General features: G+C 36.9%; 1 protein-coding gene across 9 annotated transcripts in view; it reads left to right on the forward strand.

Annotated features, from left to right (window-relative positions):
* Positions 1-25,938, forward strand: part of EVI5 (ecotropic viral integration site 5) — a 206,946-nt gene that overhangs the window by 71,925 nt on the left and 109,083 nt on the right. For 6 of the 9 annotated variants that reach the window (XM_033432778.2, XM_033432788.2, XM_012533401.3 and 3 more), the window contains exons 3-10: positions 674-863; positions 1,519-1,743; positions 2,563-2,637; positions 6,310-6,435; positions 8,348-8,491; positions 9,456-9,545; positions 9,651-9,748; positions 24,558-24,618. In XM_033432778.2, coding sequence (XP_033288669.2) covers positions 674-863; positions 1,519-1,743; positions 2,563-2,637; positions 6,310-6,435; positions 8,348-8,491; positions 9,456-9,545; positions 9,651-9,748; positions 24,558-24,618 — 1,009 coding nt within the window. The remainder of the gene's footprint in view (positions 1-673; positions 864-1,518; positions 1,744-2,562; positions 2,638-6,309; positions 6,436-8,347; positions 8,492-9,455; positions 9,546-9,650; positions 9,749-24,557; positions 24,619-25,938) is intronic. The other 3 variants (XM_033432796.2, XM_033432822.2, XM_033432838.2) reach the window with 3 other exon arrangements.

Below are 25,938 nucleotides of genomic sequence, written 5' to 3' on the forward strand. Positions count from 1 at the left end.
GAGAAGCTCCTATTCTGCTACATCCTGTTGTTTCTGTTTAGGAATGTGGGCCTAGTCCCTATCTTTTTATTTTTCAAGAGAGTCCAGAATTGTAAATAAATATAAATATATGTGTATATAAACAGGTAAATGAAATCTTCTAATTTTAGTTTTAGTAATTATTCAGTTTTTTACTCAAACATTGCATGGGCCAAACAAAACACTTTTTGTTTGGGCAGGTTAGTTATGCATCGGTAAAAGCAAAATGAAAAAAGACTAGGGATTTGATTAATTTGTGTGTCTGCCTTACTTTTTTAGCCCTAGACACATTGTAAACATGATAGGGTTAGTTCTTTCATAGAATTGGTTATACCTCTTCCAAGTAGTTTTTTTTTCCTGAAGCCCTCCCAATCACTTTTCTCACCAGAAGATTTCTTTTAATTTTTAGTGGTGATGAAGGGAAATTATGAGGGGACTAATAGTAAAATATTTAACATAATTTACTATTTCAAATTTTGAAATTGTATGCTTAGTAGAAAAAATACAGCAGTTAATTTTATAGATGCTGACCAAATATTATTGAAATTATATATATTTTAAAACCATGGCTAAATTGCAGTAGTGAAGCTCTTAAGTATCATCATGTCATCTAGTGTCACAGTGAGATGTTGAGCAATTTTTAATTATGTTTTAGATTGTTAGAAACAGATAGTAAATCTTTAAGATCTGTAAATGGATCAAGAAGAAACAGTGGCTCCTCCCTTGTATCAAGTTCATCAGCCTCCAGCAACCTCAGTCACCTTGAAGAAGACTCTTGGATTCTTTGGGGAAGAATTGTTAATGAATGGGAAGATGTGCGCAAAAAGAAGGAAAAGCAAGTTAAGGTATTCATATTCTTTGCTTAAGTCCTTCCTCTTATCCGAAAGGGCATGAGGCATCAATTAATAGAGGATTAAAAAAAATCAGATTCAATACTTCCCAAGTGCTATGATGAAGAGGTCTGCTTTATATATTTGTGCCCATAGAAGTTTTGGTTTGTAGCTATCAATTGTTATAGAGGTCTCCTAATTGTAGAAATATATAGCTGAAAATTATTTTAGATATTAAATTCTCTTATTTTATAGATTCAGAAATGGAAGTTGTGACATCCTATATCCTTCAGTTACCAGTATTTTACTTTTTTTATTTTAAAACATAAAACAGCCCTTTGAAAGATGATGGTTACAGTGCCATCATTCGCAGCTCTGCAGATTATCAGGTCCTTAATACCTTTAGAGGCCATACTCTGAGTGAAATGACAAGAATTTATCTGTGGCATTGTTGTCCCTCTGATCAGAACAGAATATACCCGTATCTTAGCCAAATCGTAGCCTTGGTTAAAAAGTTCCCTAGTCTTATTTTTATAAAAGTAGCTTTGTGAATTATAAATTTGAGAAAGTCATCTATTCTACTCCAACCTCCAATAAGTCTTCTTTGGCTTTCAAGGTAGGAAGCCTAAATAAGTCACTTAAACATTTTTATTTTTATTTTTATTTGTAGGAACTTGTTCGTAAAGGGATACCCCATCATTTTAGAGCAATAGTTTGGCAACTTTTGTGCAGTGCACAAAGTATGCCAATTAAGGATCAGTATTCAGAACTCCTGAAAATGACCTCACCTTGTGAAAAATTGATCCGAAGGGACATTGCTAGAACTTATCCTGAACACAATTTTTTTAAGGAAAAAGATAGTCTTGGACAGGAGGTTTTGTTTAATGTAATGAAGGTAAGTTCTATTTATTCATTTTTTGAGATGAAATGAATTCTCAGGAGGTTGAAATTAAACATTTCTCATAATGAAGTATGAACTCTCACCCCAGTAATCAGTTGCTTTGGCAATAAATTTGACTTTAGCATAATTTTGGCTTTAATTCTGATGCTAGATTATTGTCTAGTTTGGAGAACTCTTAGAAAATTCCTCACATTGCTTGGTATCAGTTGACTGAAATCAAATAACCTATAAATCACTATACATACCATAGAGAATATCTTCCATGAGAATGAATAATTCACCTTCTATGAGTCACAATCTGGGAGCAAATTTTTCGCTTGCTGTGGCCAGCATTGCTAAGAGCTCTTAGCCCTTAAAAGTGTGTGCCATTGTAATTTTTTCTCCAATGTTGCCTTTTCCCTTTGCATAATTCCTTTTCCTTCTAGCTACCTCCGTGAAATGTTGGTTTCTTGTTAAATCATTTCAATTTTTTCAGTGCTTCGCCTTCATCCTACTCTAGTTTTGATCTTTGTCAGATATATATTTTTAATGATTTTTAAGCTTTGTCACTTTCCTGAGTACAGATTCCTTTATTTTCTTGTCCTTAGGAGTTGTCAGTTCCTAATTGGGAAATCATCAAAATAAAACTTTATGTGGTAAATCATTTGCTTTTAAAATACTTACAGGATAGGATAACATCTACAATAAAGCAAGCAAGAGCTTCTCTAAAAAAAATGGCCTTTAATCCACCTTCTTACTGTCTTTAGGCTTTTAGAGAAGGAAGGTATGATAAATCATGTGAAAGTATTTTGAACAACATTTTTTACTTTTTAGGCATATTCTTTAGTGGATCGTGAGGTTGGTTACTGTCAAGGAAGTGCTTTTATAGTTGGATTGTTGCTTATGCAGGTAAGTTAGTATAAGTATTAAATGTCCAATTAAGTTCTTTATTAAAGTTGGAGAACTTAAATATCATCCTTGTTTTAGTAAGTAGATATTGGGTATTTCCCCCTAAACATAGTCTAAATAGGAACATTTAGTTTGCATTTTAAAATATTAAAAGTATTGAAAATAACATACAGTAGATATCCTGCCACTAAATCAAATTTCACCTTATCTACATTTGGACCATAATATTCTCTAAAGCCTGTATCTACTTTTAAATCTTAACTTATATGTCAATATTTAATGACGAATAATCTTTTCTCAGCCAAGGAGGACTGATTAAAGTGTTGGTATGAAAATCTTATTTATGGAACTTCCCTGGCAGGTTCTATCGCTGGTTGGGGAACTAAGATCGCACATGCTGCGCGGCGCAGCCACAAAAAAAAAAAAAGAAAGAAAGAAAGAAAAGAAAAGAAAAGAAAATCTTATTTATCATGTACAACGTCTTTGGAAATTTATACAGTAATTTTATTTGTCACAGAGCTGAGGGCTTGTTATGCCTGTTTTACTATAGGCTCTATAATAGAGGTACTCAGTCACTTTTACTGCCCTGGGGATATAACATGTATTTCCATTGGCAGTGACTTATTTTGGGTGGGGTGTTTTCAGAAGTCAAGGACAGGGACAATCAGTCATAACTTTGAAGGGAAATAGCACGTTGTGTTACCTCTCCAGCCTTATTGAAATTAAAAAAAAAGTCTATCATACTCTATATTTAGTCTCAGACTAAAATATGATCTGAAAAGAAACCTTGGAAATAACTTCATTTGATCATGTGGGCTTGTTTTTGCAACTCAGTTCTGCACTGAGTTCAGAAGTCAGTGATTCTTATTAACTCAGTGTCATAGAGAAAGTATGTAGCAACACATTGCTGTAAGACTCAAGTGTGCAGATTTCTTTATCATAAAAGGAATGACTATAAAACAACTGGGTGATTGTTCTTCATATTTATATTTTACTTGGTGTCACACTTTTTCATTTTGTGACTATCGTTTCAATCTTTTTGAGAGGGACCCAGTGATAGTATTTTTTCTACCTCCTTTTGGTCTTTTATTCAATCATTTCAACTTATTTTTTAAAATATCACCATTTTTAAAACCTTCTCCCAATTTCTATATCAGTGCTATTGTGGAGGAGAGAGGGAATGAATTATTTGATATGTTCAGAGGAGAAGAAGTTCTTACAAGGCAAAAAAGGGAGAGAAATTGACTCATTCTCACTGTGACTGGAGTTGAGGGGTGGAGGGAGAAGTGGAAAGCGGAAGATAGTTGTGGGAGATGAGTTTGGAGAAGTAGTAAGGGGCCACATCATGTAGGACCTTGTAAGCATTTTGACTTTTACTGAGGATATGGGGAGGCACTAGAGTGTTTTGAGCAGTGGAGTGATGTGATCTGATTCATACTTTAAAAGTATCACTCTGGGATTTGAACCTCAGGTGGTGTGGCCCTAGAGCCTGCACTAGTAACTACCTGCCAGGATCATTGGAGGAAAGGAGTCAAAGATCTGCTAGGCCAGGGAATTAATCCTCATGGAAATGAATGGAGTTTGGGGTTGGGGGTTGATCCAGAGGTTTGTAGATGCTGCAAAAAACAGGAGTAAAGGGTAATATCTGCTGGTATATGTTTCAGAGAGAAGGGGCAGTTAATGCAATGGCAGTGAGGCATTGAGGTCCAAGGAGGGACATAAACCTCTCTACCCCAGGCCTCTTCCAGTGCTCTGGGAGAGAAAACAGCCACCTCAGGAGAGAGCCAGGTTTCGGTGTTGAAGTATTCTTCGGGGGAATCAGGTTTCACTTAGAGAAAGACAGTGAAAGAACATTTGGTAAACAGATTGAGGGTATAGGTAGGATATTTTGTTGATGGCGTATTATCAGGTTCAGAAAGTACTGTTGGAAAGATTTCGGGAATATTGGAAATGGTGTTAAATTATGGGAGCAATAGAACCAAGCACATGGGATGAGAGTTCTGGGAGGTATGGTTTCTTGCAGTAACTGATATAAAAATCAGTGGGGCTATAAACCTTGACAGGATTAATAAGGATGGTCTCCAAGGCAAAACTGTGGCTGTGTGTTGGGAGGAAGGAAGGAAGTATGGGTTTTGCCAAGAATAACTCTTGGCTCCTGTCCATGGCTGTGTCAAGGCCAGGAAAAGTGTATTGTTAATAAAAGTAGTCTTCAGTAAGAAGAGTGCCTAGAGACCCTTTGAGGTTTCGTCTTTTGAAACACACTGGTATAATGTGAGTGAATGAACATTAGAAAATTTTATTTTAGGAAAAGCCACACAGGGGAATTCCCTGGCCGTCCAGTGGTTAGGACTCCACGCTTCCACTGCAGGGGGCATGCGTTCCATCCCTGGTTGGGGAACTAAGATCCCTGCATGCCATGTGGCAGGCCAAAAAAAAAAAAAGGCCACAAAATAATTTGTATAAGTGTTATGTGCCTACATATTCTTATTACAGAGCTTTTACGTTCATTATCTTAGTTGATATGATTATCTAGTGAGTTACACATAAAATGTGAAATTGGAACCTTTAAAACTCTAATTACAGGTTTTTTAAAAACTTATTTTACAAGTTCTTTTAACACTTACGCCATATTGTTTCTGCTTGGAACCCTTGAAAGGCTTCCTATCTCACTTAAGGTAAAAGTCCACATCCTTACAGTGGCTTCTAAAATCCTATGTAATTTGGTTCCCTTTATTTCTCCTCCATAACCATACTTTCATTTGTAACATTACTGCTAATTTAGTAGTCCCCTATTCGTTGTTCCTTGAGCATGCCAATTGTGATTCCATTTCAGGACCTTTGTATTATTCTCCCAGGACTGTTCTTTCTTCAGTTGTTCCCTTACTTCAGTATTTTGCTCAAATGTTACCTTATCAAGAGACTTTCCCTGACCTATCTATATATAAATAGCAGTGTAGCTCCCCGGGATTCCCTCTTGCTCTACTTTGTTTTATTTCCATAGCACTTCTCACCATCTGATGTATATATTAATTGATTTATTCCATGTATTATCTGTCTCCCCCAACTAGAAGGTTCAGTCTGCTTGAGGGTAGATACTGTTTATTTTGTTCACTGGTATATACTCAGAGAGAGAAGTATCTGGCTTTAAATGAATATTTGTTGGTTGAATTCATGAGTAAGGCAAGTGAGGCAGCTGGTCTCAGAGGCTGTAAGATTTGTCTAACTTCTCATTGTCGGTGATAGAATGGGAAATTAGAAGCTTCTGATTTCTAGTCCATTGCTCTTAATATTGTACCACATGGCACTCAGGATTGACATATATACACTACCATGTGTAAAATAGCTAGTGGGTACATGCTATAATGCACAGGAAGCTAAGATCGGTGCTCTGTGACAACCTAGATGGGTGGGGTGATGGGGGGGATGGGTGGGAGGGAGGTCCAAGAGGGAGGGGATATATATATATACATATAGCCGATTCACTTCATTGTACAGCAGAAACTAACACAACATTGTAAAGCAATTATGCTCCAGTAGAAGAAAAAGTTAATGACAATAAAAACCAAAATAACAACATTGTTTATAGTTGGATGGGTACTTAGTTTAAATGTGTTTAGCTTATTTGCATATCACAGAACATTAACCTATGTTGCTTTTTTCCTCCTAATGCAGATGCCAGAAGAAGAAGCTTTCTGTGTATTTGTTAAATTAATGCAAGATTATAGACTTCGTGAACTTTTTAAACCAAGTATGGCAGAATTAGGCCTTTGTATGTACCAGTTTGAATGCATGATACAGGTAAAGGTGTGGTGTTAACCAAAAACATATTGCCTTTATATTTTTTGTCATCTTGGTTTGAGTGACAACTAAGCAAATTTAATGTTAAAAGCATTAAAGCAATAGAAAAAAACCAGTGTTTTAATCACATCATCATTTGTTGTTCAGTTAATCCACAGTTTAGACCTACTTCTCAGTTAGGCGCTGTCTGCAGGTAGATCACAGTCTGCAACTTGACTAGTTTTTATATTCAGACCTTAAGCATTTGTGCCAAATATAGTATATCATAACCTAGATGCATGAATTTCTTTATTATGCCATATTGTATCCTATTATTTTACGTAGACTTTGCTCTCTTACAGAAGCCCATGACATTTGGACACTGATATCAATTCATTTCCTTTGAGACTATCTCTTTTATCTCTTTCCGTCCTCTCCCCTGCCTTTCCCTTTTCATCACTTTTTTTGCTAGCCTGTAATCTTTTAAAAAATATATTGTTTCTATCCTTTTGTGTTACTAGTTTAAGAGTCAGAGTCTTAGTGACTATGTGAGGGTGAAGAGGAGGAAGAGAGGAATCAAAACCAAGTAAAAAATACCTTTGAAGTATTTCATCTTTCTGGATTTAATTTTATATTTGTATATATAAATAAATTTACTATTTTGTCCTGTAATGTAATGGTAGAAATATTCTTCATTTACTTAAATTTCAATTAGGTAAGCAGAATTTAAGAATATAGGTTAATCATTCAGCTGGCATAAGAGCCATTTTCACAACTCTACTTTTCCCTGGCAGCCTTACCCACAGCAATTTTAAAATTCTCTACCTTTTCTGTGTGTGATGAGACAAAGGGGATATACAAAATATTTTTACATTTTAAAGTAAAAGACAAAGTAGGTCTTGGTGATTCTTAATTTTTTTTTCTTTTTGAACTAGTAAGCTTATTTTTATCACCCTTAAACTCCCTTGGTTTATTTTCAGTTAATGTATCATTAATGTTTTGAATTACTAGAGTGTTGAAGTATCTGTATTTTGGGTGAGAAGGTAGGAAGCTTAGGATAGGTGACCAATGGTAGATAGCACCTGAAAGTATTTCAAGATAACATTTCTTTCCCTTAAAAAATTTTTTTGGGGCTTCCCTGGTGGCGCAGTGGTTGAGAGTCCGCCTGCCGATGCAGGGGACACAGGTTCGTGCCCTGGTCTGGGAAGATCCCACATGCTACAGAGCAGCTGGGCCTGTGAGCCATGGCCGCTGGGCCTGCACGTCCGGAGCCTGTGCTCTGCAGTGGGAGAGGCCACAACAGTGAGAGGCCCGCATACCGCAAATAAAAAAAAGAAAAGAAAAGAAAAAATTTTTTTGGAAATATTATAGTTTATAGAAAAGTATAGAAAATATCAGATACCCATGTACCCACAAATAAGATTAAAGAAATATAAAATTTTTACTTATTTATTGTAATTTTTCTTTTTATTAATAAATCATTAAAAAGTTCCAACTTTTTTTTTTTTTTTTTTGCGGTATGCGGGCCTCTCACTGTTGTGGCCTCTCCCGTCGCGGAGCACAGGCTCCGGACGCGCAGGCTCAGCGGCCATGGCTCACGGGCTCACGGGCCCAGCCACTCCGCGGCATGTGGGATCTTTCCGGACCGGGGCATAAACCCGTGTCCCCTGCATCGGCAGGCAGACTCTCAACCACTGCGCCACCAGGGAAGCCCCCATTTCCAACTTTTTAAGTTCCAACTCCACATCCTTTTTCCCTTCTTTCTTTTCCAGACAATAACCACTATCCAGAATGTGTCAGTTTCTGCCTCTTAACTCTTCCGTATGAAGCCTAAGTTTTATGTTTGTGTTTGCTATCAGCTACTTTAGTATGTATACAATGGTCTGGCTTAAAATACTCAGTTTTAACTAAGAACTTCTTTTCATCTCTTTAGGAGCATCTTCCAGAGCTCTTTGTGCATTTTCAGTCTCAGAGTTTTCATACCTCAATGTATGCATCATCTTGGTTTCTGACTATCTTCCTTACGACTTTTCCACTACCAATTGCAACAAGGATATTTGATATCTTTATGTCTGAGGTGAGTTAATGCGCAGACTGAGCAAAGGAATCATTGGGTTAATGAGAGCTGGGCAATGAGGCCAATGATATAGGAGACCCATGTGTTCCATGCTAAACTGCTTACCTGGATAATCTCATCTAATCCTTTAACAACCCTATCAGTACTATTCATCTCCCCATTTGATAGATGATAGATGAGAGATTAGGAAGCCAATATTTAGAGAAAGATTAAGTAGCTCGTCTATGGACACATAAGTGGTATAGTAACCAGGATTCAGATGTAGGCATTCAAAATCTGGAGCCCACACTCTTAATCAGACCTCTGCTTCACCTCCTTTTTGATTTAGTGAGAATTAGTGAGGGGTAAAATCTACCTTACAGTCAATATTGTTGCAATGCATCTGTTACCCAAAGAGGAGTATAATTAAGTTTCTTCTATCCCATGAACACCTTGCAGGCAGTCCTTCTAATTGTCAGTGATATGTAGTAGTGATCCTTTGTCTTGTATATTTTGAGTGAGAAGGTAGGAAGGTAAGGATAGGTGATCAGTGATGGAGAGCACCTAAGAATATTATTAATTGTTATTAATTACATCTTGGGAAGATCAGTTTGTATAATGTAGCTAAGTTAGGTTAGTCTGGAGCCAGCAAGCTGTGATTCATATACTAATCTCTTCTGGTTTGCATGCCAAATCTGTCCTTCCACTTATTTCTGTAAATAAAGTTTCTTGGAACGTAGCCGTGACCATTTGTTGATGTGATGTCTGTGTCTGCTTTTGAGCTGCAATGGCAGGGTTGATTATTTGTGACAGCAACCATAGGTAGGGCTCATAAAGCCTAAAACATTTGTTCTCCAACTCTTTACAGAAAATGTGTGCGCACCTCTGTTTAGATACCTAAATGTTTACCTTAGTATTCTTTTGAATGATTAGTTTTTGTTTTGAAAGAATAAGACAAATTTGACTTTATAATTTGATTCCTCAGGGTTTAGAAATAGTGTTTCGGGTAGGATTAGCGCTTCTTCAAACGAATCAGGCAGAACTGATGCAACTCGACATGGAAGGGATGTTACAGGTAAGCCAGGCCATGATTTCTTGAATGTCTCTAGATTTTACCATTAATTAATTGATAATAAACGGTACTAAGTCATTCTTATGGTTTTCTTCTGTTGTATTTTAGCACTTTCAGAAGGTCATTCCACATCAGTTTGATGGTGGTCCAGACAAATTAATCCAGGCAGCTTACCAAGTCAAGTATAACTCAAAAAAAATGAAAAAGTAAGTATTTTATATTTTGTTTTTTTAGTTATGGGGGTTTGTTGATGCATTTAGGAAATTAAATGGAAGAAGCAAAACATTCTAGTGGTGAGTGCAGATTTCCTCCTCATTTTATAGAGCTGTAATGTTTTATTTGGTGGTATTGGTTTCAATATAACCTAAATTTAATATTGGAATTTCATAGTGCTCTAGTGGTGCATGGGATTATTGTGTATTACTTTTAAAACTCCCCTTCCCATTCCACATTGATTAGAATTAGGAACCTGGTAAGTGTATATATGTGAGTGTGCTGTTATTTTAGAAACCGCTTTTATGGTGTGGTCTAAGTCACTGACATTCTTTTCCTCTTAGTTGATCCCAGTTTATCACTTAAGTTCAAGATTAGCATAACCAGCAAGATAGGCATGAAGTATGCATTAAGTTAAAATTTTGTTTACTGTGTATTACTTTCTAGTGAAACTTTTCTTTGAATATATTTCATAAAAGTTCAAGATATGCAGTGTTGGCCTGTAAAGGTTAATTTTTGAAATATGATAAAGGTGTTAATTAAGAACAACAGCTCTTACTCTTCTAGGTTCCAGTAATTAAATAAATCTTAGCCTGAGGTCATTGTTAGCATTCCTGACACTTGTTCTCAGTATCTCTGCTGCTGCAAGGTGAAATTACATTAACATGTACAACTATTCCCATGGAGATTCCTACTCCAGAAAGTATATTAGAATATGAGTAAGAATTATGTTATTAAAATTAGTTGGCTCTAATTTGAAAAAAGACAATTTATCATATTCAACTATTATTGTTAATAAATTACCTGTGAAATTTCTAATAATCACATCACACCATCATTTTGAGACATTACTGACTGAAAAGCTGTTCTGTTCTATAATTGATAAAATCTTAGGCACCATCTCAATTTCTGCCTGTTGACCTTAATTTAAAAATACTTTATTGGGACTTCCCTGGTGGCACAGTGGTTAAGAATCCATCTGCCAATGCAGGGGACACAGGTTCGATCCCTGATCTGGGAAGATCCCACATGCCATGGGGAGCAACTAAGCCTGTGCACCACAACTACTGAGCCTGTGCTCTAGAGCCCACAAGCCACAACTACTGAGCCCGTGTGCCACAACTACTGAAGCCTGCATGCCTAGAGTCTGTGCTCCGCAACAAGAGAAGCCAACGCAATGGAAAGCCCACGCACTGCCACGAAGAGTAGCCCCTGCTCGCCGCAGCTAGAGAAAGCCCATGTGCAGCAAAGAAGACCCAGTGCAGCCAAAAATAAATCAATAAATGAATAAATAAATTTATTAGAAAAAAACTTTATTGCTAATCATCATTTGAGCCTTCATCAAGTTGTAATCTTTTTTACAATAGTAACATCAAAGATCACTGATTATAGATCACCGTAACAAATATGCTTCTGTTTTCTTTCCCTTCCTTTTTTTTTTCTTTTATTGGTACTTCCCTTCCTTTTCTGTTGCAGTATCTACTTCTTACTGCATTGACTACTTCTTAGTGGTTAGTAGTTGTTTATGCATATTCTGGAGAATAATACTTTATCAGTATTAAAAGATGAGTGTCATCCATTTCTACTAAGTATCACTCTCAGAATGTAATGAACTTACACTTGGACCTGGCTCTGAAGAAGGTTCAAATTTCCTGTGGGTAGGATGGTGGCAGAACAGAATTAAATAGCCTATTACAGTCTGGTAGATGTCAATATAACATGTTATTAATATAACATGTAAGAGATGCCTAAACTATGTGTCTTTAAGCTGCATACACAGTCTAGTCTGTTGGGGCCCAGGAAAATGTTCAGAGCATGGTAACTAGATTTTCATTCTTTCCTAACTTTTATCTGCCCTGATAATATTCCTGTGGTAGAGGTACGTTTACTGAGTTCAAGCTTGTAGTACTCGCCGCACGACAGGCCAATAAATCGAGAGACATGGTGTTGGGGCAAGGAATAGTGACTTTATTTGCAAAGCCGGAAGACCAGGAAGATGGTGGACTGGTGTCCCAGTGAACCATTTTACCCGAGTTAGGATTTAGGTCTCTTTAATACTAAAAGGGCAGAGTGTGTAGCTGGTTGTTGCAGACTTCTTGGTGCCACAATCCTTTGTTCTTCCAGCTGTCCACCTGAGTCTAGCCACAATGTTCCTATCAACCCTCAACAAAACAAATGTTGTTCTCTGTTCTGCAACATTTTATCTCTGTATGAAAAAAGTGTTATATGGAAAAGTGTTATATTGATACTTTTAAAGATCAAGCCTGGGAGGCAGAGCCTTGAGAATGGGCTCTCATGTATATTTTAGGCTATAGGCAACATCCTTTTACAAAGGTGCAGAGCCAGCATAACTAAAAACAGCTCAAAGGTTAGAGCTAAAGGAATAGATCCAATATGGAGTCAGGTTTGTTCTTCTTTGTTACAGTATCTTTGTTCTCCTTTCTAGCTCCCCTTTTACAATCTGCCTTCTACCACTTTATAAAAGTAAGGCAAACCTGTCACTCCAATTCTTACTGTGGTACATTACTTTGGGATATAAAAATCTCTGGGGTACCAAACAAAAGGGACAATTTCAGAATGCCTTGCTACAGAAGGAGTGTGCCCTTAGAGAACAAAGCAAGAAAAATCAAATGGAGCAGCTTCTTATTTCATCCAGCTGACAAATGCTTGGCAAGGCTGCCTTATCTTGCTTATGGTTAGAATTGAAAAATAGAATGGTGGTTATGGGGTTATGTATTCATATATACTTATTTGAGTTGAAAAAAGAACATGAACTTTAGTGATAGAGAAAGTAAATGTAATTTGACTCATTGGTTTAGTAACAGTGACTGCCTTTGCTGCTTAGGTTATAGAGTAGACATCCATAAATCGAATAAGTCTCATTTAAAGTTTTAGTGAAAAAATTTAAGCATATATAAATCACATCCTTTGCAACTATATGCACTTAGGTAACAAAAATTTTTTAGACTTCTTTAAAGTATATAAGGGGCAACATTCTTTTAGCAGGTACATGAGAAAAAAAAGTTGAAGACCACTGACATGGCTGGATAGGAGGATGGCAGAAGATGAAGATTCAGGTTTTCTTGTTTTTTTTTAACAGAAGATGTTGGGGGTAGGTGTTTATTAATTAATTAATTAATTTTTGCTGTGTTGGGTCTTCGTTTCTGTGCGAGGGCTTTCTCTAGTTGTGGCAAGGGGGGGGCCACTCTTCATCGCGGTGCACGGGCCTCTCACTATCGCGGCCTTGCTTGTTGCGGAGCACAGGCTCCAGACGCGCAGGCTCAGTAGTTGTGGCTCATGGGCCCAGTTGCTCCACAGCATGTGGGATCCTCCCAGACCAGGGCTCGAACCCGTGTCCCCTGCACTAGCAGGCAGATTCTCAACCACTGCACCACCAGGGAAGCCCTCAGGTTGTTTTCTGAAGGAGAGGGCACCAGAGTATAGTTTTAAAAAACTTACGTTTCCAGTTGCTGGGGTTAAATGATGACTACAGAGAGGGAGTTCCTCCTTTGTGGAACTTACAGAAGTGCAGAAGACTGACTTTGAGATATAAAAACCTCTGGAGTTCCAAACAAAAGGTACAATTTCAGAATGACTTGCCCCAGAAGGAGTGTGCCCTGAGAGAGCAAGGCAAGAAAAATCAAATGGAGCAGCTTCTGAACAAATATACAGTATCATGTCCATCAGTGTCAGTGCCATGAAGGAAAAGTAAAGGAGGATGAAGGACATGGAAGTGATGGGGTGCTTTTTTTAGATAGAGAACTCAGGATAGGGCACACAGACTGATAAAGCACCATTTGAGCAGACAGCTGAAGGAAGTGAGAGAGGGAGCCATGTGATTATCTGAGCAAGTATATTTCATGCTGAGAGAGCAGTAAATGTAATGAATGAAATAAGAATGATTGATATATTTAAGAACAGTAAAAAGCCATTGTGACTGTACTGTAGGCAAATGGGAGTGTAATAGGCAGTGAAGTTTGAAACGTGGTGGGAACCTAGGGGTATTTAAAGCTGTGCTGTCCTGTATGGTAGCCATTACCTGTATGTGGCTATTTAAATAGAATTAAAGATTCATTAAATCAGTTGTATTAGCCATGTTTCAACTGCTCACTAATCACTCACATGTGGTTTAGAGGTTTCTTTAAGATATGAATGTTGCAAGCAAGCAGTCTTAGCCTTTGGCTTCTTTTGTTGTAATTTTTATTTTGGTATACTTTTAAACTTTTCAAAAAAGTTACAAATATACTACAAGGAACTCCCTTATGCCACTTATCCAAATTCACCAATTGTTTACATTTTGCCCCATTTGTTTGATTTTCCTCCCCCCCCCCACATGCATATATATAAATAAAATAATATGTGTGTGTGTGTGTGTGTAAGTAAAATCCATACCCATTATTTTTGGGAGGACACATTTTAGAGTAAGTTGAGATATTGTGCCCTTTTTCCTTAAATACTTGAATGTGTACTTCCTAAGAACAGAGCTTTTTTTTTTTTTTTAAACCGAAGTCAGCAGTTAATCAAAATCAGGAAATTATCATAGATACAATAGTATTCTAATCCATAAAAGAAGTTCAAATTTTATCATTTGTCCCAATAATATTCCTTACAACAATCTCCTCCTCCCATCCCCAACTTCTACCCACTCCCCACCCTTAATCCCTTACCCCCTGGCTCCTGTATCCACTCCAGACCCTACAGGATCATGTATTGCAATTTGTTTATTTATTTATTTATTTAAAGATTTAATTTTATTTATTTTTGGCTGTGTTGGGTCTTCATTGCTGCATGCGGGCTTTTTCTAGTTGCAGCAAGTGGGGGCTACTCTTCGTTGTGGTGCGCAGACTTCTTGCGGTGGCTTCTCGTGTTGTGGAGCACAGGCTCTAGGCGTGCTGGCTTCAGTAGTTGCAGCACGCTGGCTCAGTAGTTGTGGTGCATGGGCTTAGTTGCTCCACGGCATGTGGGCTCTTCCCAGACCAGGGCTCGAACCCATGTCCCCTGCATTGGCAGGTGGATTCTTAACCACTGTGCCACCAGGAAAGTCCCGTGTATTGCATTAGGTCTTCCATGTTTGTATTGTAAATAGTGTCATTTCAGTCTCCTTTAATCTGAAATGCTCTCTCAATGCTTTGTGTTTCTCGACCTTGATATATTTGAAGAGTACAGGCTAGTTATTTTGTAGAAGATCCCACAATTTCGGTTTATCTAACATTTCCTCATTATTAGATTCAGGTTGCGCATTTTTGGCAGGTATAGCAATAATATTGTATCTTCTCATCAGTCTTGGCTTGTCTCAATATTGATGATGTTACCTTTTTTAAAAAACAATTATTTATTTATTTTTAAATTTTTATTGAAATATAGTTGATTTACAATGTTGTGTTAGTTTCAGGTGTACAGCAAAGTGATTCAGATATATATATATATATATATACACACACACACACACACATATATATGTATATATATATTCTTTTTTTACATTCTCTTCCATTATAGGTTATTACAAGGTATTGAGTATAGTTCCCTGTGCTATACAGTAGGTCCATGTTGGTTATCTATTTTATGTATAGTAATGTGTATATTTTAATCCCAAACTCCTAATTTATCCTCCCCGCTTTGGTAACCATAAGTTTGTTTTCTATGTCTGTGAGTCTATTTCTGTTTTATAAATAAGTTCATTTGTATCATTTTTTTATATTGCACATATAAGCAATATCATATGCTATTTGCCTTTCTCTGGCTTACTTCAATTCACTTATTATGATAATCTTTAGGTCCATCCATGTTGCTGCAAATGGCATTATTCCATTCTTTTTTAAGGCTGAGTAGTAGTCCATAGTGTGTATATACTACATCTTCTTTATCCATTTAGCTGTTAATGGACACTTAGGTTTCTTCCATGTCTTGTATTGTAAATAGTGCTGCTATGAACATTGGGGTGCATGTATCTTTTCAGCTTATGTTTTTCTCCAGATATATGCCCAGGAGTGGGATTGCAGGATCATATGGTAGCTCTACTTTTACTTTTTTTTTTTTTTTTTTGCGGTACGCGGGCCTCTCACTGCTGTGGCCTCTCCTGTTGCGGAGCACAGGCTCCGGACGCGCAGGCTCAGCGGCCATGGCTCACGGGCCCAGCCGCTCCGCGGCATGTGGGATCTTCCAGACTGGGGCACGAACCTGTGTCCCCTGCATCGGCAGGCGAATTCTCAACCACTGCGCCACCAGGGAAGCCCCTACTTTTACTTTTTTAAGGAAGATGATGTTAGCTTTGATCACTTGGTTAATAAGGTGATGTCTGCCAGATTTTACTACTATAAAGTTATTATTTTGTCTTTTATGAGTAAGTAATTTGTGTCAAGGTACTTTGAGGTTATATAATATCCTGTTCCTTACCAAACTTTCCCTCCCCATATTTGGCTCTGTTTATGATTGTCTCACTCCCTCATTCCTTCCTTATTAATTGGCATTCTAGTATAAGGAAGAGGTTTCCCTTCTTTCTCTTTTTATCTCTTTGCTTGCTTGCTTGCTTATTTATTTATTTATTTATATCTGTGTGAATCCACTGAGTCTTATTATTATTTTTTTTTAAATTAAGAACTACTAGGTGGTTTTCAGACTGGTTTTTGAGAAGCCCTGATTTTTTAAAATTAATTAATTTATTTGTTTGTTTTTATTTTTTGGCTGTGTTGGGTCTTTGTTGCTGCGCATGGGCTTTCTCTAGTTGAGGGAAATGGGGGCTACTCTTCGTTGTGGTGCGCAGGCTTCTCATTGTGGTGGCTTCTCTTGTTGTGGAGCACGGGCTCTAGGTGCACGGGCTTCAGTAGTTGTCTCACATTGGCTCAGTAGTTGTGGCTCACGGGCTCTAGAGCGCGGGCTCAGTAGTTGTGGCGCATGGGCTTAGTTGCTCCACAGCATGTGGGATCTTCCTGGACCAGGGCTCGAACCCGTGTCCCCTGCATTGACAGGCCGATTCTTAACCACTGTGCCATCAGGGAAGTCCCCCAAAAATACCACTCTGGTAATGGTGTTTAGAAAAGATTGAGTTAAGAAACTGGCAAGTAGCAAGAACAATTAAAATATTCCTCTAGTAATTTAGATAAGCCATAACAAAGGCCTAAAAATACTACCAGTGAAGGGAGAGGGAGGTAGCTTTGCAGCTACTTGGAAGTAGGTTTGCAGAAACCTGATCATACCTCAGCCAGGTGATCAAGGTCAACATCAACAGTGGTATCCTGTTGATAGTTTATACCTTTGATGAAAATGGGACTTACCTCTGTGGTCTTCCTCCCCCAAAACCCATATTACCAATATAATCATGAGCAAAGCATGAGACAAATCCCAGTTGAGGGACATTCTACAGAACACCTGATGACCAGTACTCCTCAAACTGTCAGGGTCATCAAAAACTTGGAAAGTCTGAGAGACTGTCCTAACCATGGGACTTTAAGAAGACGTGACAGCTAAATGTAGTGTGGTATCCTGGATGGGATCCTAGAGTAGAAAAAGGACATGAGCCAAAAACTTCAGAAACCTGAATAAAGTATGGCCTTTAGTTGTTAATAATATATTAATATTCGTTCATTAATTGTCATAAATGTACTATACTAATGTAAGGTTTAAACCTAGGAGAAACTGGGGATGGGGTTTATAGAAACTCTATACTCTTCTAATTATTTTGTAAATCTAAAACAGTTCTAAAAAATAAAGTTTGTTTAAAAAAATTATCAATGCAGATGAAAAAGTAATATTGAATTTTAGAGCAGTGTTAAGGTGGTTGAATTGAACATGCTTGGTGACTGAATTGGGAATCAAGGATTAAATGATAACTCATAGTGTTTTGTTTTAGGTTTGTGAATGAGTAATGATGACATTTATCACAATACATTACAAAATATCTGCTTCACAGTAGTCATTTGTGAAGGCTATAAAGTTATTTCAACAGTGCAGCCATTGCTCAAAATGTTTCGCACTTTTTTAGAATCAAAATTTTTTTGGATATCCTGTATTCTTTTAGACATACCAAAGTAAGAGACATAGCAGTGTAGCAGTTAAGGGTGTGACCTTAGGCAAGTTTCTCCTTCTTTCTAAGCCTCAAAATTGGCATATTACATAGTCACTGTGGACAGAAGATTGTGAAAAGATGGCAGAGTAGGAAGCACCAGGAATCTGTCTGCCACCTAGACAGTAGTTGCACTGGCAGAATCTGTCTGATGTTAACTGTTTTGGAACTCTGAAGTCTATTGAAGACTTGTAACTTCTAGGGGTAGGCATGGTAAATTGCAGTTAATTTGATCAGTTCAGCTCTTAGCACATTACCCATTCTCTACCCCTTAGCCACTGACAGGCAGCTGTGCTTGTATTCCTGGAACAGCCTGCATGCAGCTTATGGGAGTCAGGGTGGGCAAAAAAGACCATGTCCTCCACATATTGGGGATCTGTGCTCTGATTCCTGATCACTGTTTTTGATCAGACAGGTGCAAAGAAGTTGTTGTTGCACATCTCCCCATTGATGTCGCACCTCTCTCCACTGTTGTTGCACCTCTTCCTCTGGCTGAAGAGACTGCCAAGAGATTTAAAGGGCTCGTGCCCTTTTCTCCCCTTCAATTTTTTCTTTTTCCACTTTTGGGAGCCGGACACAAAAGACTAGGACGTTCAAAAACAACTGCATATATGGAGAAAATTAAAACGTGACTGTGTATGCCCAAGGGAGAGGCTCAGAAAAGACCTGTGGATACCGTAAGTTTACAACTCAGGTTGGTCATCAACACAGAGACAGCCTATAACAATCAAAAAGACAAAAACAATAACAAAAAAACCCCCAGCAAATCCTGGGGATGGGGAGAATCTGATTTTCAGAGTTACCACATTACTAGATTCAAATGTCTAGTTTTCAACAACAAAAAAATCAAGGCATGTGAAGAAACAGGAAAATATGACCCATTCAAAGGAAAAAAATAAACTGTATCTGAAGGAAACTTCATGGCATATTTGGTAGATAGAAACTTTAAAAGATGCTCAAAGAAATAAAGGAAGCTGTGGGAAAAGTAAAGAAGATGTATGAACAAAATGGAAATATCAGTAAAGGGATAGAAAGTCTAAAAAGAAACCAAAAAGAAATTCTGGATCTGAAAAGTACAATAACTGAAATGAAAAGTTCACTAGAGTGATTGAAAGGCAGATTTGAGCAGGTAGAAGAATAAGTGAACCTGAAGATAGGATACTGGAAATAACTGAGTTCGAGGAATAGCAACAACAAAAAAGACCTAAGAAAAGTGAACAGAGCCTAAGGGATCTGTGGGATACCATCAAGTGGACCAAAATACGTATTGTGGGAATCTGAGAAGGTGGGGTGGTGGGATAGAATGTTTGAAGAAATAATGGCTGAAAACTTAACATTTGTTGAAAGACATGAATATAAACATTTAAGAAGCTCATTAACTCCCAGTAAAGTGATGTAAGAAAGACCCCACACCAAGACACATTATAATCAGACTTGCAAAAGGCAGCAAAAGAGAAGCCAGTCATTATGTACAAGGGATTCTCAATAAGATTTATAAACATACTTCTCATCAGACACTTTGGAGGCCAGAAGACAAGTGGGCCTTTATATCCAAAGTGCTAAAAGGAAAAACAGTCAGGAATCCTGTATCTGGCAAAACTGTCTTTCAAAAGTGAGGGGAAAATCGAGACATTCCCAGGTAAATGAAGGCTAAGCTCGTTATCACTAGATCTGCCCTTCAGGAAATACTCATTCCTGCAGGGTGAAATGAAAGGACACTCACGAAACAGTAACTCAGAGTCATCTCACAAAATGAACTTCTTAATTAAGGCAAACACATGGGCAATTATGAAAGCTATTATTATCATAACAGTGCATTGTAACTCCACTTTTTGTTTTCTACATGATTTAATAAATTAATACATTTTTTAAAAAGCAATTATTAGTCTAAAAGTTACTAGTATTGTAATTTTTGTTTGTAGCTCCAAATCTTGTTTTCTACATTATTTAGGAGACTAATAGATTTAAAAGAATCATTAGTTTGTGTTTTGGGGCACACAATGTATAAGTACATGTTTTTGTGACCAGTAACCAAAAGGGGTGGGAAAGAAGCTATAAAAGAGCAGAGTTCTTGTATATTATTGAAGTTAAGCTGCTATAAATTCAAATTAGAGTATTATAACTTTAGAATGTTAATATAATCTCCATGGAACCACAAAGAAAATAACAATGGAATATACACAATAGGAAATTAGAAAGGAATTTAAGCATTTCACTACAAAAAAACCAACTAAACACTAAAGAACAATAATGCAGGAAATGAGGGACAAAAAAAGCTACAAGGCATATAGCAAACAAATAGCAAAATGACAGTAAGTCCTTCCTTATCAGTACTTACTTTAAAAGTAAATGAATTAATGGGCTTCCCTGGTGGCGCAGTGGTTGAGAGTCTGGCTGCCGATGCAGGGGATACGGGTTCGTGCCCTGGTCTGGGAAGATCCCACATGCCGCGGAGCGGCTGGGCCCATGAGCCATGGCCGCTGAGCCTGCGCATCCGGAGCCTGTGCTCCTCAACGGGAGAGGCCACAGCAGTGAGAGGCCCGCGTACCGCAAAAAAAAAAAAAAAAAAGTAAATGAATTAAACTCTCCAAAAGACATAGATTGGCAGAATGGGGAAAAACCACATGATCCAACTACATGTTATCTACAGGTGACTCATTTTAGATCCAAAGATGCAAATAGATTGAAAGCGAAAGGTTGGGAAAAGATATTCCATGCAAATAGTAAACAAAAGAGAGCAGAGGTAGCTATAGTAATATCAGACAAAACAGACTTTAAATTTTAAAAGTTTCCAAGAGACAAAGACAGGTAATATATATTAATGAAAGGTTCAATATAGCAATAGGTGTTACAATTATAAATATTTATACACCAATGACAGACTATCAAAATACATGAAGCAAAAATGGACAGATGAAGTGAGAAATGGACAGTTGTACAGTAGTAGTTGGAGACTTCAATATCCCACTCTCAGTAATGGATAGAACAACCAGAGAATATAAGTAAGGAAATAGAGGACTCAACACAATAAACCAACTATATCTAATAGAGATACACAGAACACTTTACCCAATAACAACAACACTATTAAGTCTCAGTAGATTTTAAGAGATGTACAAAATGTCTTCTCCAGCTATAACAAGTTGAAGTTAGATATCAATAACAGAAGTAAAACCGGAAACAGCAATTTTTTGGAAATTAAACAACACACTCTTAAACAACCAGTGGATCAGTGAAAAAGTTTTATTTTTCAGTAGCATCAAAATAAATACTTAGGAATTAACTTAACCAAGGAGGCAAAAGACTTGTACAATGAAAACATCAAAACATTACTGCAAGAAATTAAATATATAAACAAATGGAAACACATCCCATATTCAAGGATTGGAAGACTTAATCTTGTTAAGATGTCAGTACTACCCCAAATGATCTACAGATTCAGTGCAGTCCTTATCAAAATACTGATGACATTTTTTTTTGCAGATAGAAAACCCTATTCTAAAATTCATATGGAACCTTAAAGGACCCCAGATAGCCAAAATAATCTTGAACAAGAACAACAAAGCTGGAGGACTCACACATCCTGATTTCTAAACTTACTGCAAAGCTACAGTAATCAAAACAGGTTGGCACTGGAATAAAGACAGAAATAAGCCCTTACATACATGATCAAATGATTTTTGTCAAGGATGCTGAGACCATTCAATATGGAAAGGACTGTCTTTCAACAAATGGTGCAGAGAAAACCAGATATCCACATGCGACAATATGAAGTTGGACCCTCACCTAACACCATGTGCAAAATTTAAGTCAAAATGGATCAAAGATCTAAGGACTAAAACTAAAACTCTTAGATGAAAACATAGGGCAAAAGCTTCATGACATTGGATTTGGCAATGATATCTTGCATATGACACCAACGGCACAGACAACAAAAGAAAAAATAGACAAACTAAAGTTCATGAAAAATTTAAAATTTGGTTATTAAGATGTAAAAACTTTCAGTTACAAAATGAGTCCTCAGTGTGAAATGTACAGTGTGGAGAGTATGGTCAGTAGTTATGTAATAGCTTTGTTAGGTGATCCTTTTGAAATGTTTAGAAATGTCAAATCACTATGTTGTGTACCAGGAACTAACATAGTGTTGTAGGTCAGTTATATTTCAGAATAAGCTGATAGAAAAAGAGATCAGATTTGTTGTTACTAAAGGTGGGGGCCAAGAGAGGGGGAATTGATAAAGGCAGTCAAAAGGCACAAACTTCCAGTTTTTAGATAAGTAAGTACTGGGGATGTAATGTATAACATGATAAAGATAGGTAACACTGCTGTACATTATATATGAAAGTTGTTAAGAGAGTAAATTCTGAGTTCTCATCACAAGGAAAAAAAATTTTTTTTCTATTTTAAGCCCTAGAGCGGAACAACTTCAATTTAAAAATGTAACAGGTTGGGGCTTCCCTGGTGGCGCAGTGGTTAAGAATCCGCCTGCCAATGCAGGGGACAAGGGTTCAAGCCCTGGTCCGGGAAGTTCCCACATGTCACAGAGCAACAAAGCCCATGCGACACAACTACTGACCCTGCACTCTAGAGCCCGCGAGCCACAACTACGGAAGCCCACGTGCCTAGAGCCCGTGCTCTGCAACAAGAAAAGCCAACAGAATGAGAAGCCTGTGCACTGCAATGAAGAGTAGCCCCCGCTTGCCGCAACTAGAGAAAGCACGCAGGCAGCAAGGAAGACCCAATGCAGCCAAAAATAAATAAAGTAAATAAATAAATGATTTTTAAAATCTATATGCGGTAATGGATGTTCACTAAACTTATTGTAGTAGTAATTCATGATGTATATAAGTCAAATTATTATGCTGTACACCTTAAACTTATATGACGCTGTATGTCAGTTATATCTCAATAAAACTGGAAGAAAACATAAAAAATTCAGAAAAATTCTATCCATTAGAGGCTCATAAAATTTTAAAATAAAATATTACTGTACTTTGAGAAAATTTTTATGTATTATAAGACATTCAACAGAAAAAGGCAACCCGCAGAATGGGAGAAAATGTTTGCAAATCACATATCTGATAAAAGATTAATATCTAGAATATATAGAGAACTCTTAAAACTCAGCAGCCAAAAACAAAACAGCTGGATTAAAAAATGGACAATGGATTTGAATAGACATTTCTCCAAAGAGATATAAATGGTCAGTTAGCACATAAAGAGACGCTCAATGTATGGTATAATATGGGTGAACTATGGGGACATTATGCTAAGTGGAATAAGCCAGTCACAATAGGACAAATACTGTATGATTCCACTTATATGAGATACTTAGTGTTGTCAGACTCACATAGACAGAATGTAAAATGGTTGTAGCCAGGGCCTGGTGAGAGGGGGAAATGGGGTGTTATTGTTTCATAGGTACAGAGTTTCAGTTTTATAAGATGAAAAAAGCTGTGGACATGATGGTGGTGATGGCTGCACAACATTATAAATGTATTTAATACCACTGAATTGTACATTTAAAAATAGTTAAGATGGTAAAGTTTGTTATGTGTATTTTACCACAATAAAAAAAATGTTCTGTGAGATAAATGAAATTATACATAGTACGTAATAGATTCTTGTCCTTGGAGGGAGAACTTGATTTTTAAAAGAAGCTATAAGTTATGTGGGACCTTGGTTATTATTTGGAGGGTTTAACTTGTTATTAACATTTTTGATTGAGAGTAAGGTATAAAAATAATTTGTTAGGACTAATTTTTGGATGGCTGATAATTTTTTAAGATAATTTTGTGTTTATAGTAGAGTTGCAAAAATAGTACCTTGCATTTGTTTGTCATTTCTTACTCTCCTACAGTCCGTGACAGTTCTTCAGTCTTTTCTTGTTTTTTCTGACCTTGGCACTTCTGATGCGAGCTGGTCAGATATTTTTTAGAATGTCCTTCAATTGGGGTTTGATGATTTCTCTTGATTAGATTGAGGATATGCATTATTGGGAAGGATACCACAGAGGTGAGGTGCCGCCTTTCTCAGTACTTTTTAACAGGGGGTGTGTCATGTCGATATGCGTTACCGGTGATGTTAACCTTCATCATTTGGCTCAGATGCTGTCTGCTAAGATCCTGTACTATAAATTTACTATTTTTTCCTTTGTAATTAGTAAATATTTGGGGAGAGATACTGTGAGACTGTGCTTAAACTTTTACCCACTAATTTTAGCATTCATTCATTTTTCTTGCCTACGGCAGTTATTTATTGTGGAGTTCTAATGGTGATTTTTATATTTGCCTCATTCTTTCTACATTTATTAACTGGAATTTTTTTGTTAGGAAGAGTTGTTCCTTTTCTCCCCTTACAAATTTCTAGTCAAGTTTAGTTAAGATCCAGTTGAACTTTATCAGTGTATTTTAATTTGAGAGGGAAGGGTTTGTGCTTCTTCTGTAAGTTAAGGGCTGAATAGAATCTCTAAACTCAGTTCTCTGGTGCTTTATAGCAGTTTACTTTCTAAAGTTTACTTTTGTGTGGTTCTTATATTTGTTATTTTTGAAGTAATTTTTTTTTCCTGATAGCCTGTATAACTATTGAGATGGTTTTTCTGATTTCAAGTATCTCAAGTCATAAGTTGGGGGAACATAGCAAAATTGTATTTTGTGTTAATATATGGTTTTAAATTTTATAATTTCCGTAACTAGTTTGGAATGAAAGCATACCTTTAACTTTTTTTTTTTCTTTCTCAGGCTTGAAAAGGAATATACTACAATAAAAACTAAAGAAATGGAAGAACAAGTTGAAATTAAAGTAAGCATCTTAGGACTTTTAAAAGTACTGAACATAAATTCATTAAAGTCAGTTATTTGGCAGTAGATGTTATGTTGATATATTTATTACCTGTTATAAATTTAACAATGATGTTTGTATTTATTTATTGATAAATTTACCATCCCATTAGATTATAGTTAAAAACAGACATTTCAAAAACTGATCTGAAGTGGTTTTTGTTCTAGTGTGAAAGAAAGCAGCTTCCTTTTTCTGGATTTATTGGCAGGTCATCAGGAGAAAATACTTCTTTGGGGAAGATAATTATCATTTCATTTAAGCATGTTTTAAAAAGTTATAGAGAATATAATCTGTAACATGCTGAGACTAACAGCAGTATAGTATAAAGGAGACCTAATAGAGTAGATCATTGCAGTAGAACTAATTATGGCTGCCTTAAAGATGCAGAAAGCTTTGACTAATTAAATTTTCTCATCGCTAACCAAAGAGTATTTTTGAATTACTGTTCAGAGAAACAGGTAGATTTTCAATTTGAAGGACATGTAAATTCCCACGTGTACCTTAAAATTCTTGTTTGTATCCCTGTAGGCCAGAAATTGTTGAGGATCTTTGGCATTGTGTGAGCTGGGTGTTAAGGAAAATTGAATTGGCATTTATGCTGATATTTCAGGATGGGGCTAATGAGTAGAAGCATGAGTTAGTGAAGGAACTCAGTGACTGGCTGATCCAATTCCTTACCTGTTATTTTCCCCCCAGCTGCCTGAAAAAAAAAAAAAAGAAAAGAAAAAAAGAAACAAAAAAACAAATTTATTGAATGACTCCACTTTTGTATATTTGGATGTGTCTGATTTTTTACTTCAACCTGGCAAGACATTTGATGACCATCTTATTTACAATTCCCTACCTGTGTATTATTTTGCCTTGCTATAAAATAACACTTTGTTACTCACACCCCGCATGCCTTTTTACTAAGAATGGGTTCTGTTAAATTACTACTCTTTCTTACCATAATCCTGCTCAGAAGCCACCTGGGAGACAGTCTCTTCCCTCATCAAATCTGTCTCCCTTTTATACATGTTTTATTTCCGTTTCTGTCACCTACTCACTATCTGTTGGAAATAGATACTTATACGTTTTCTTCAGAGAGAGAGAGGAGGAGAGAAGGAAAAGATCCCTGTGGATGTTTTTCCCTCTTTTTTTTTGTTCTGTCACCCACCTGCTGCTCTACCATTTGCTTTTCTTTTAGGTTCCATGAGTAAGGGTAATATTGAATCATACTCTCCACTTCAACCTACTGAAAGTAAAAAGTGCACCATCCTGATGAGTGGGGAGAGAGTATGG

Source organism: Orcinus orca, chromosome 1, assembly GCF_937001465.1.
Source record: "Orcinus orca chromosome 1, mOrcOrc1.1, whole genome shotgun sequence".
Taxonomy (NCBI): Eukaryota; Metazoa; Chordata; class Mammalia; order Artiodactyla; family Delphinidae; genus Orcinus; species Orcinus orca.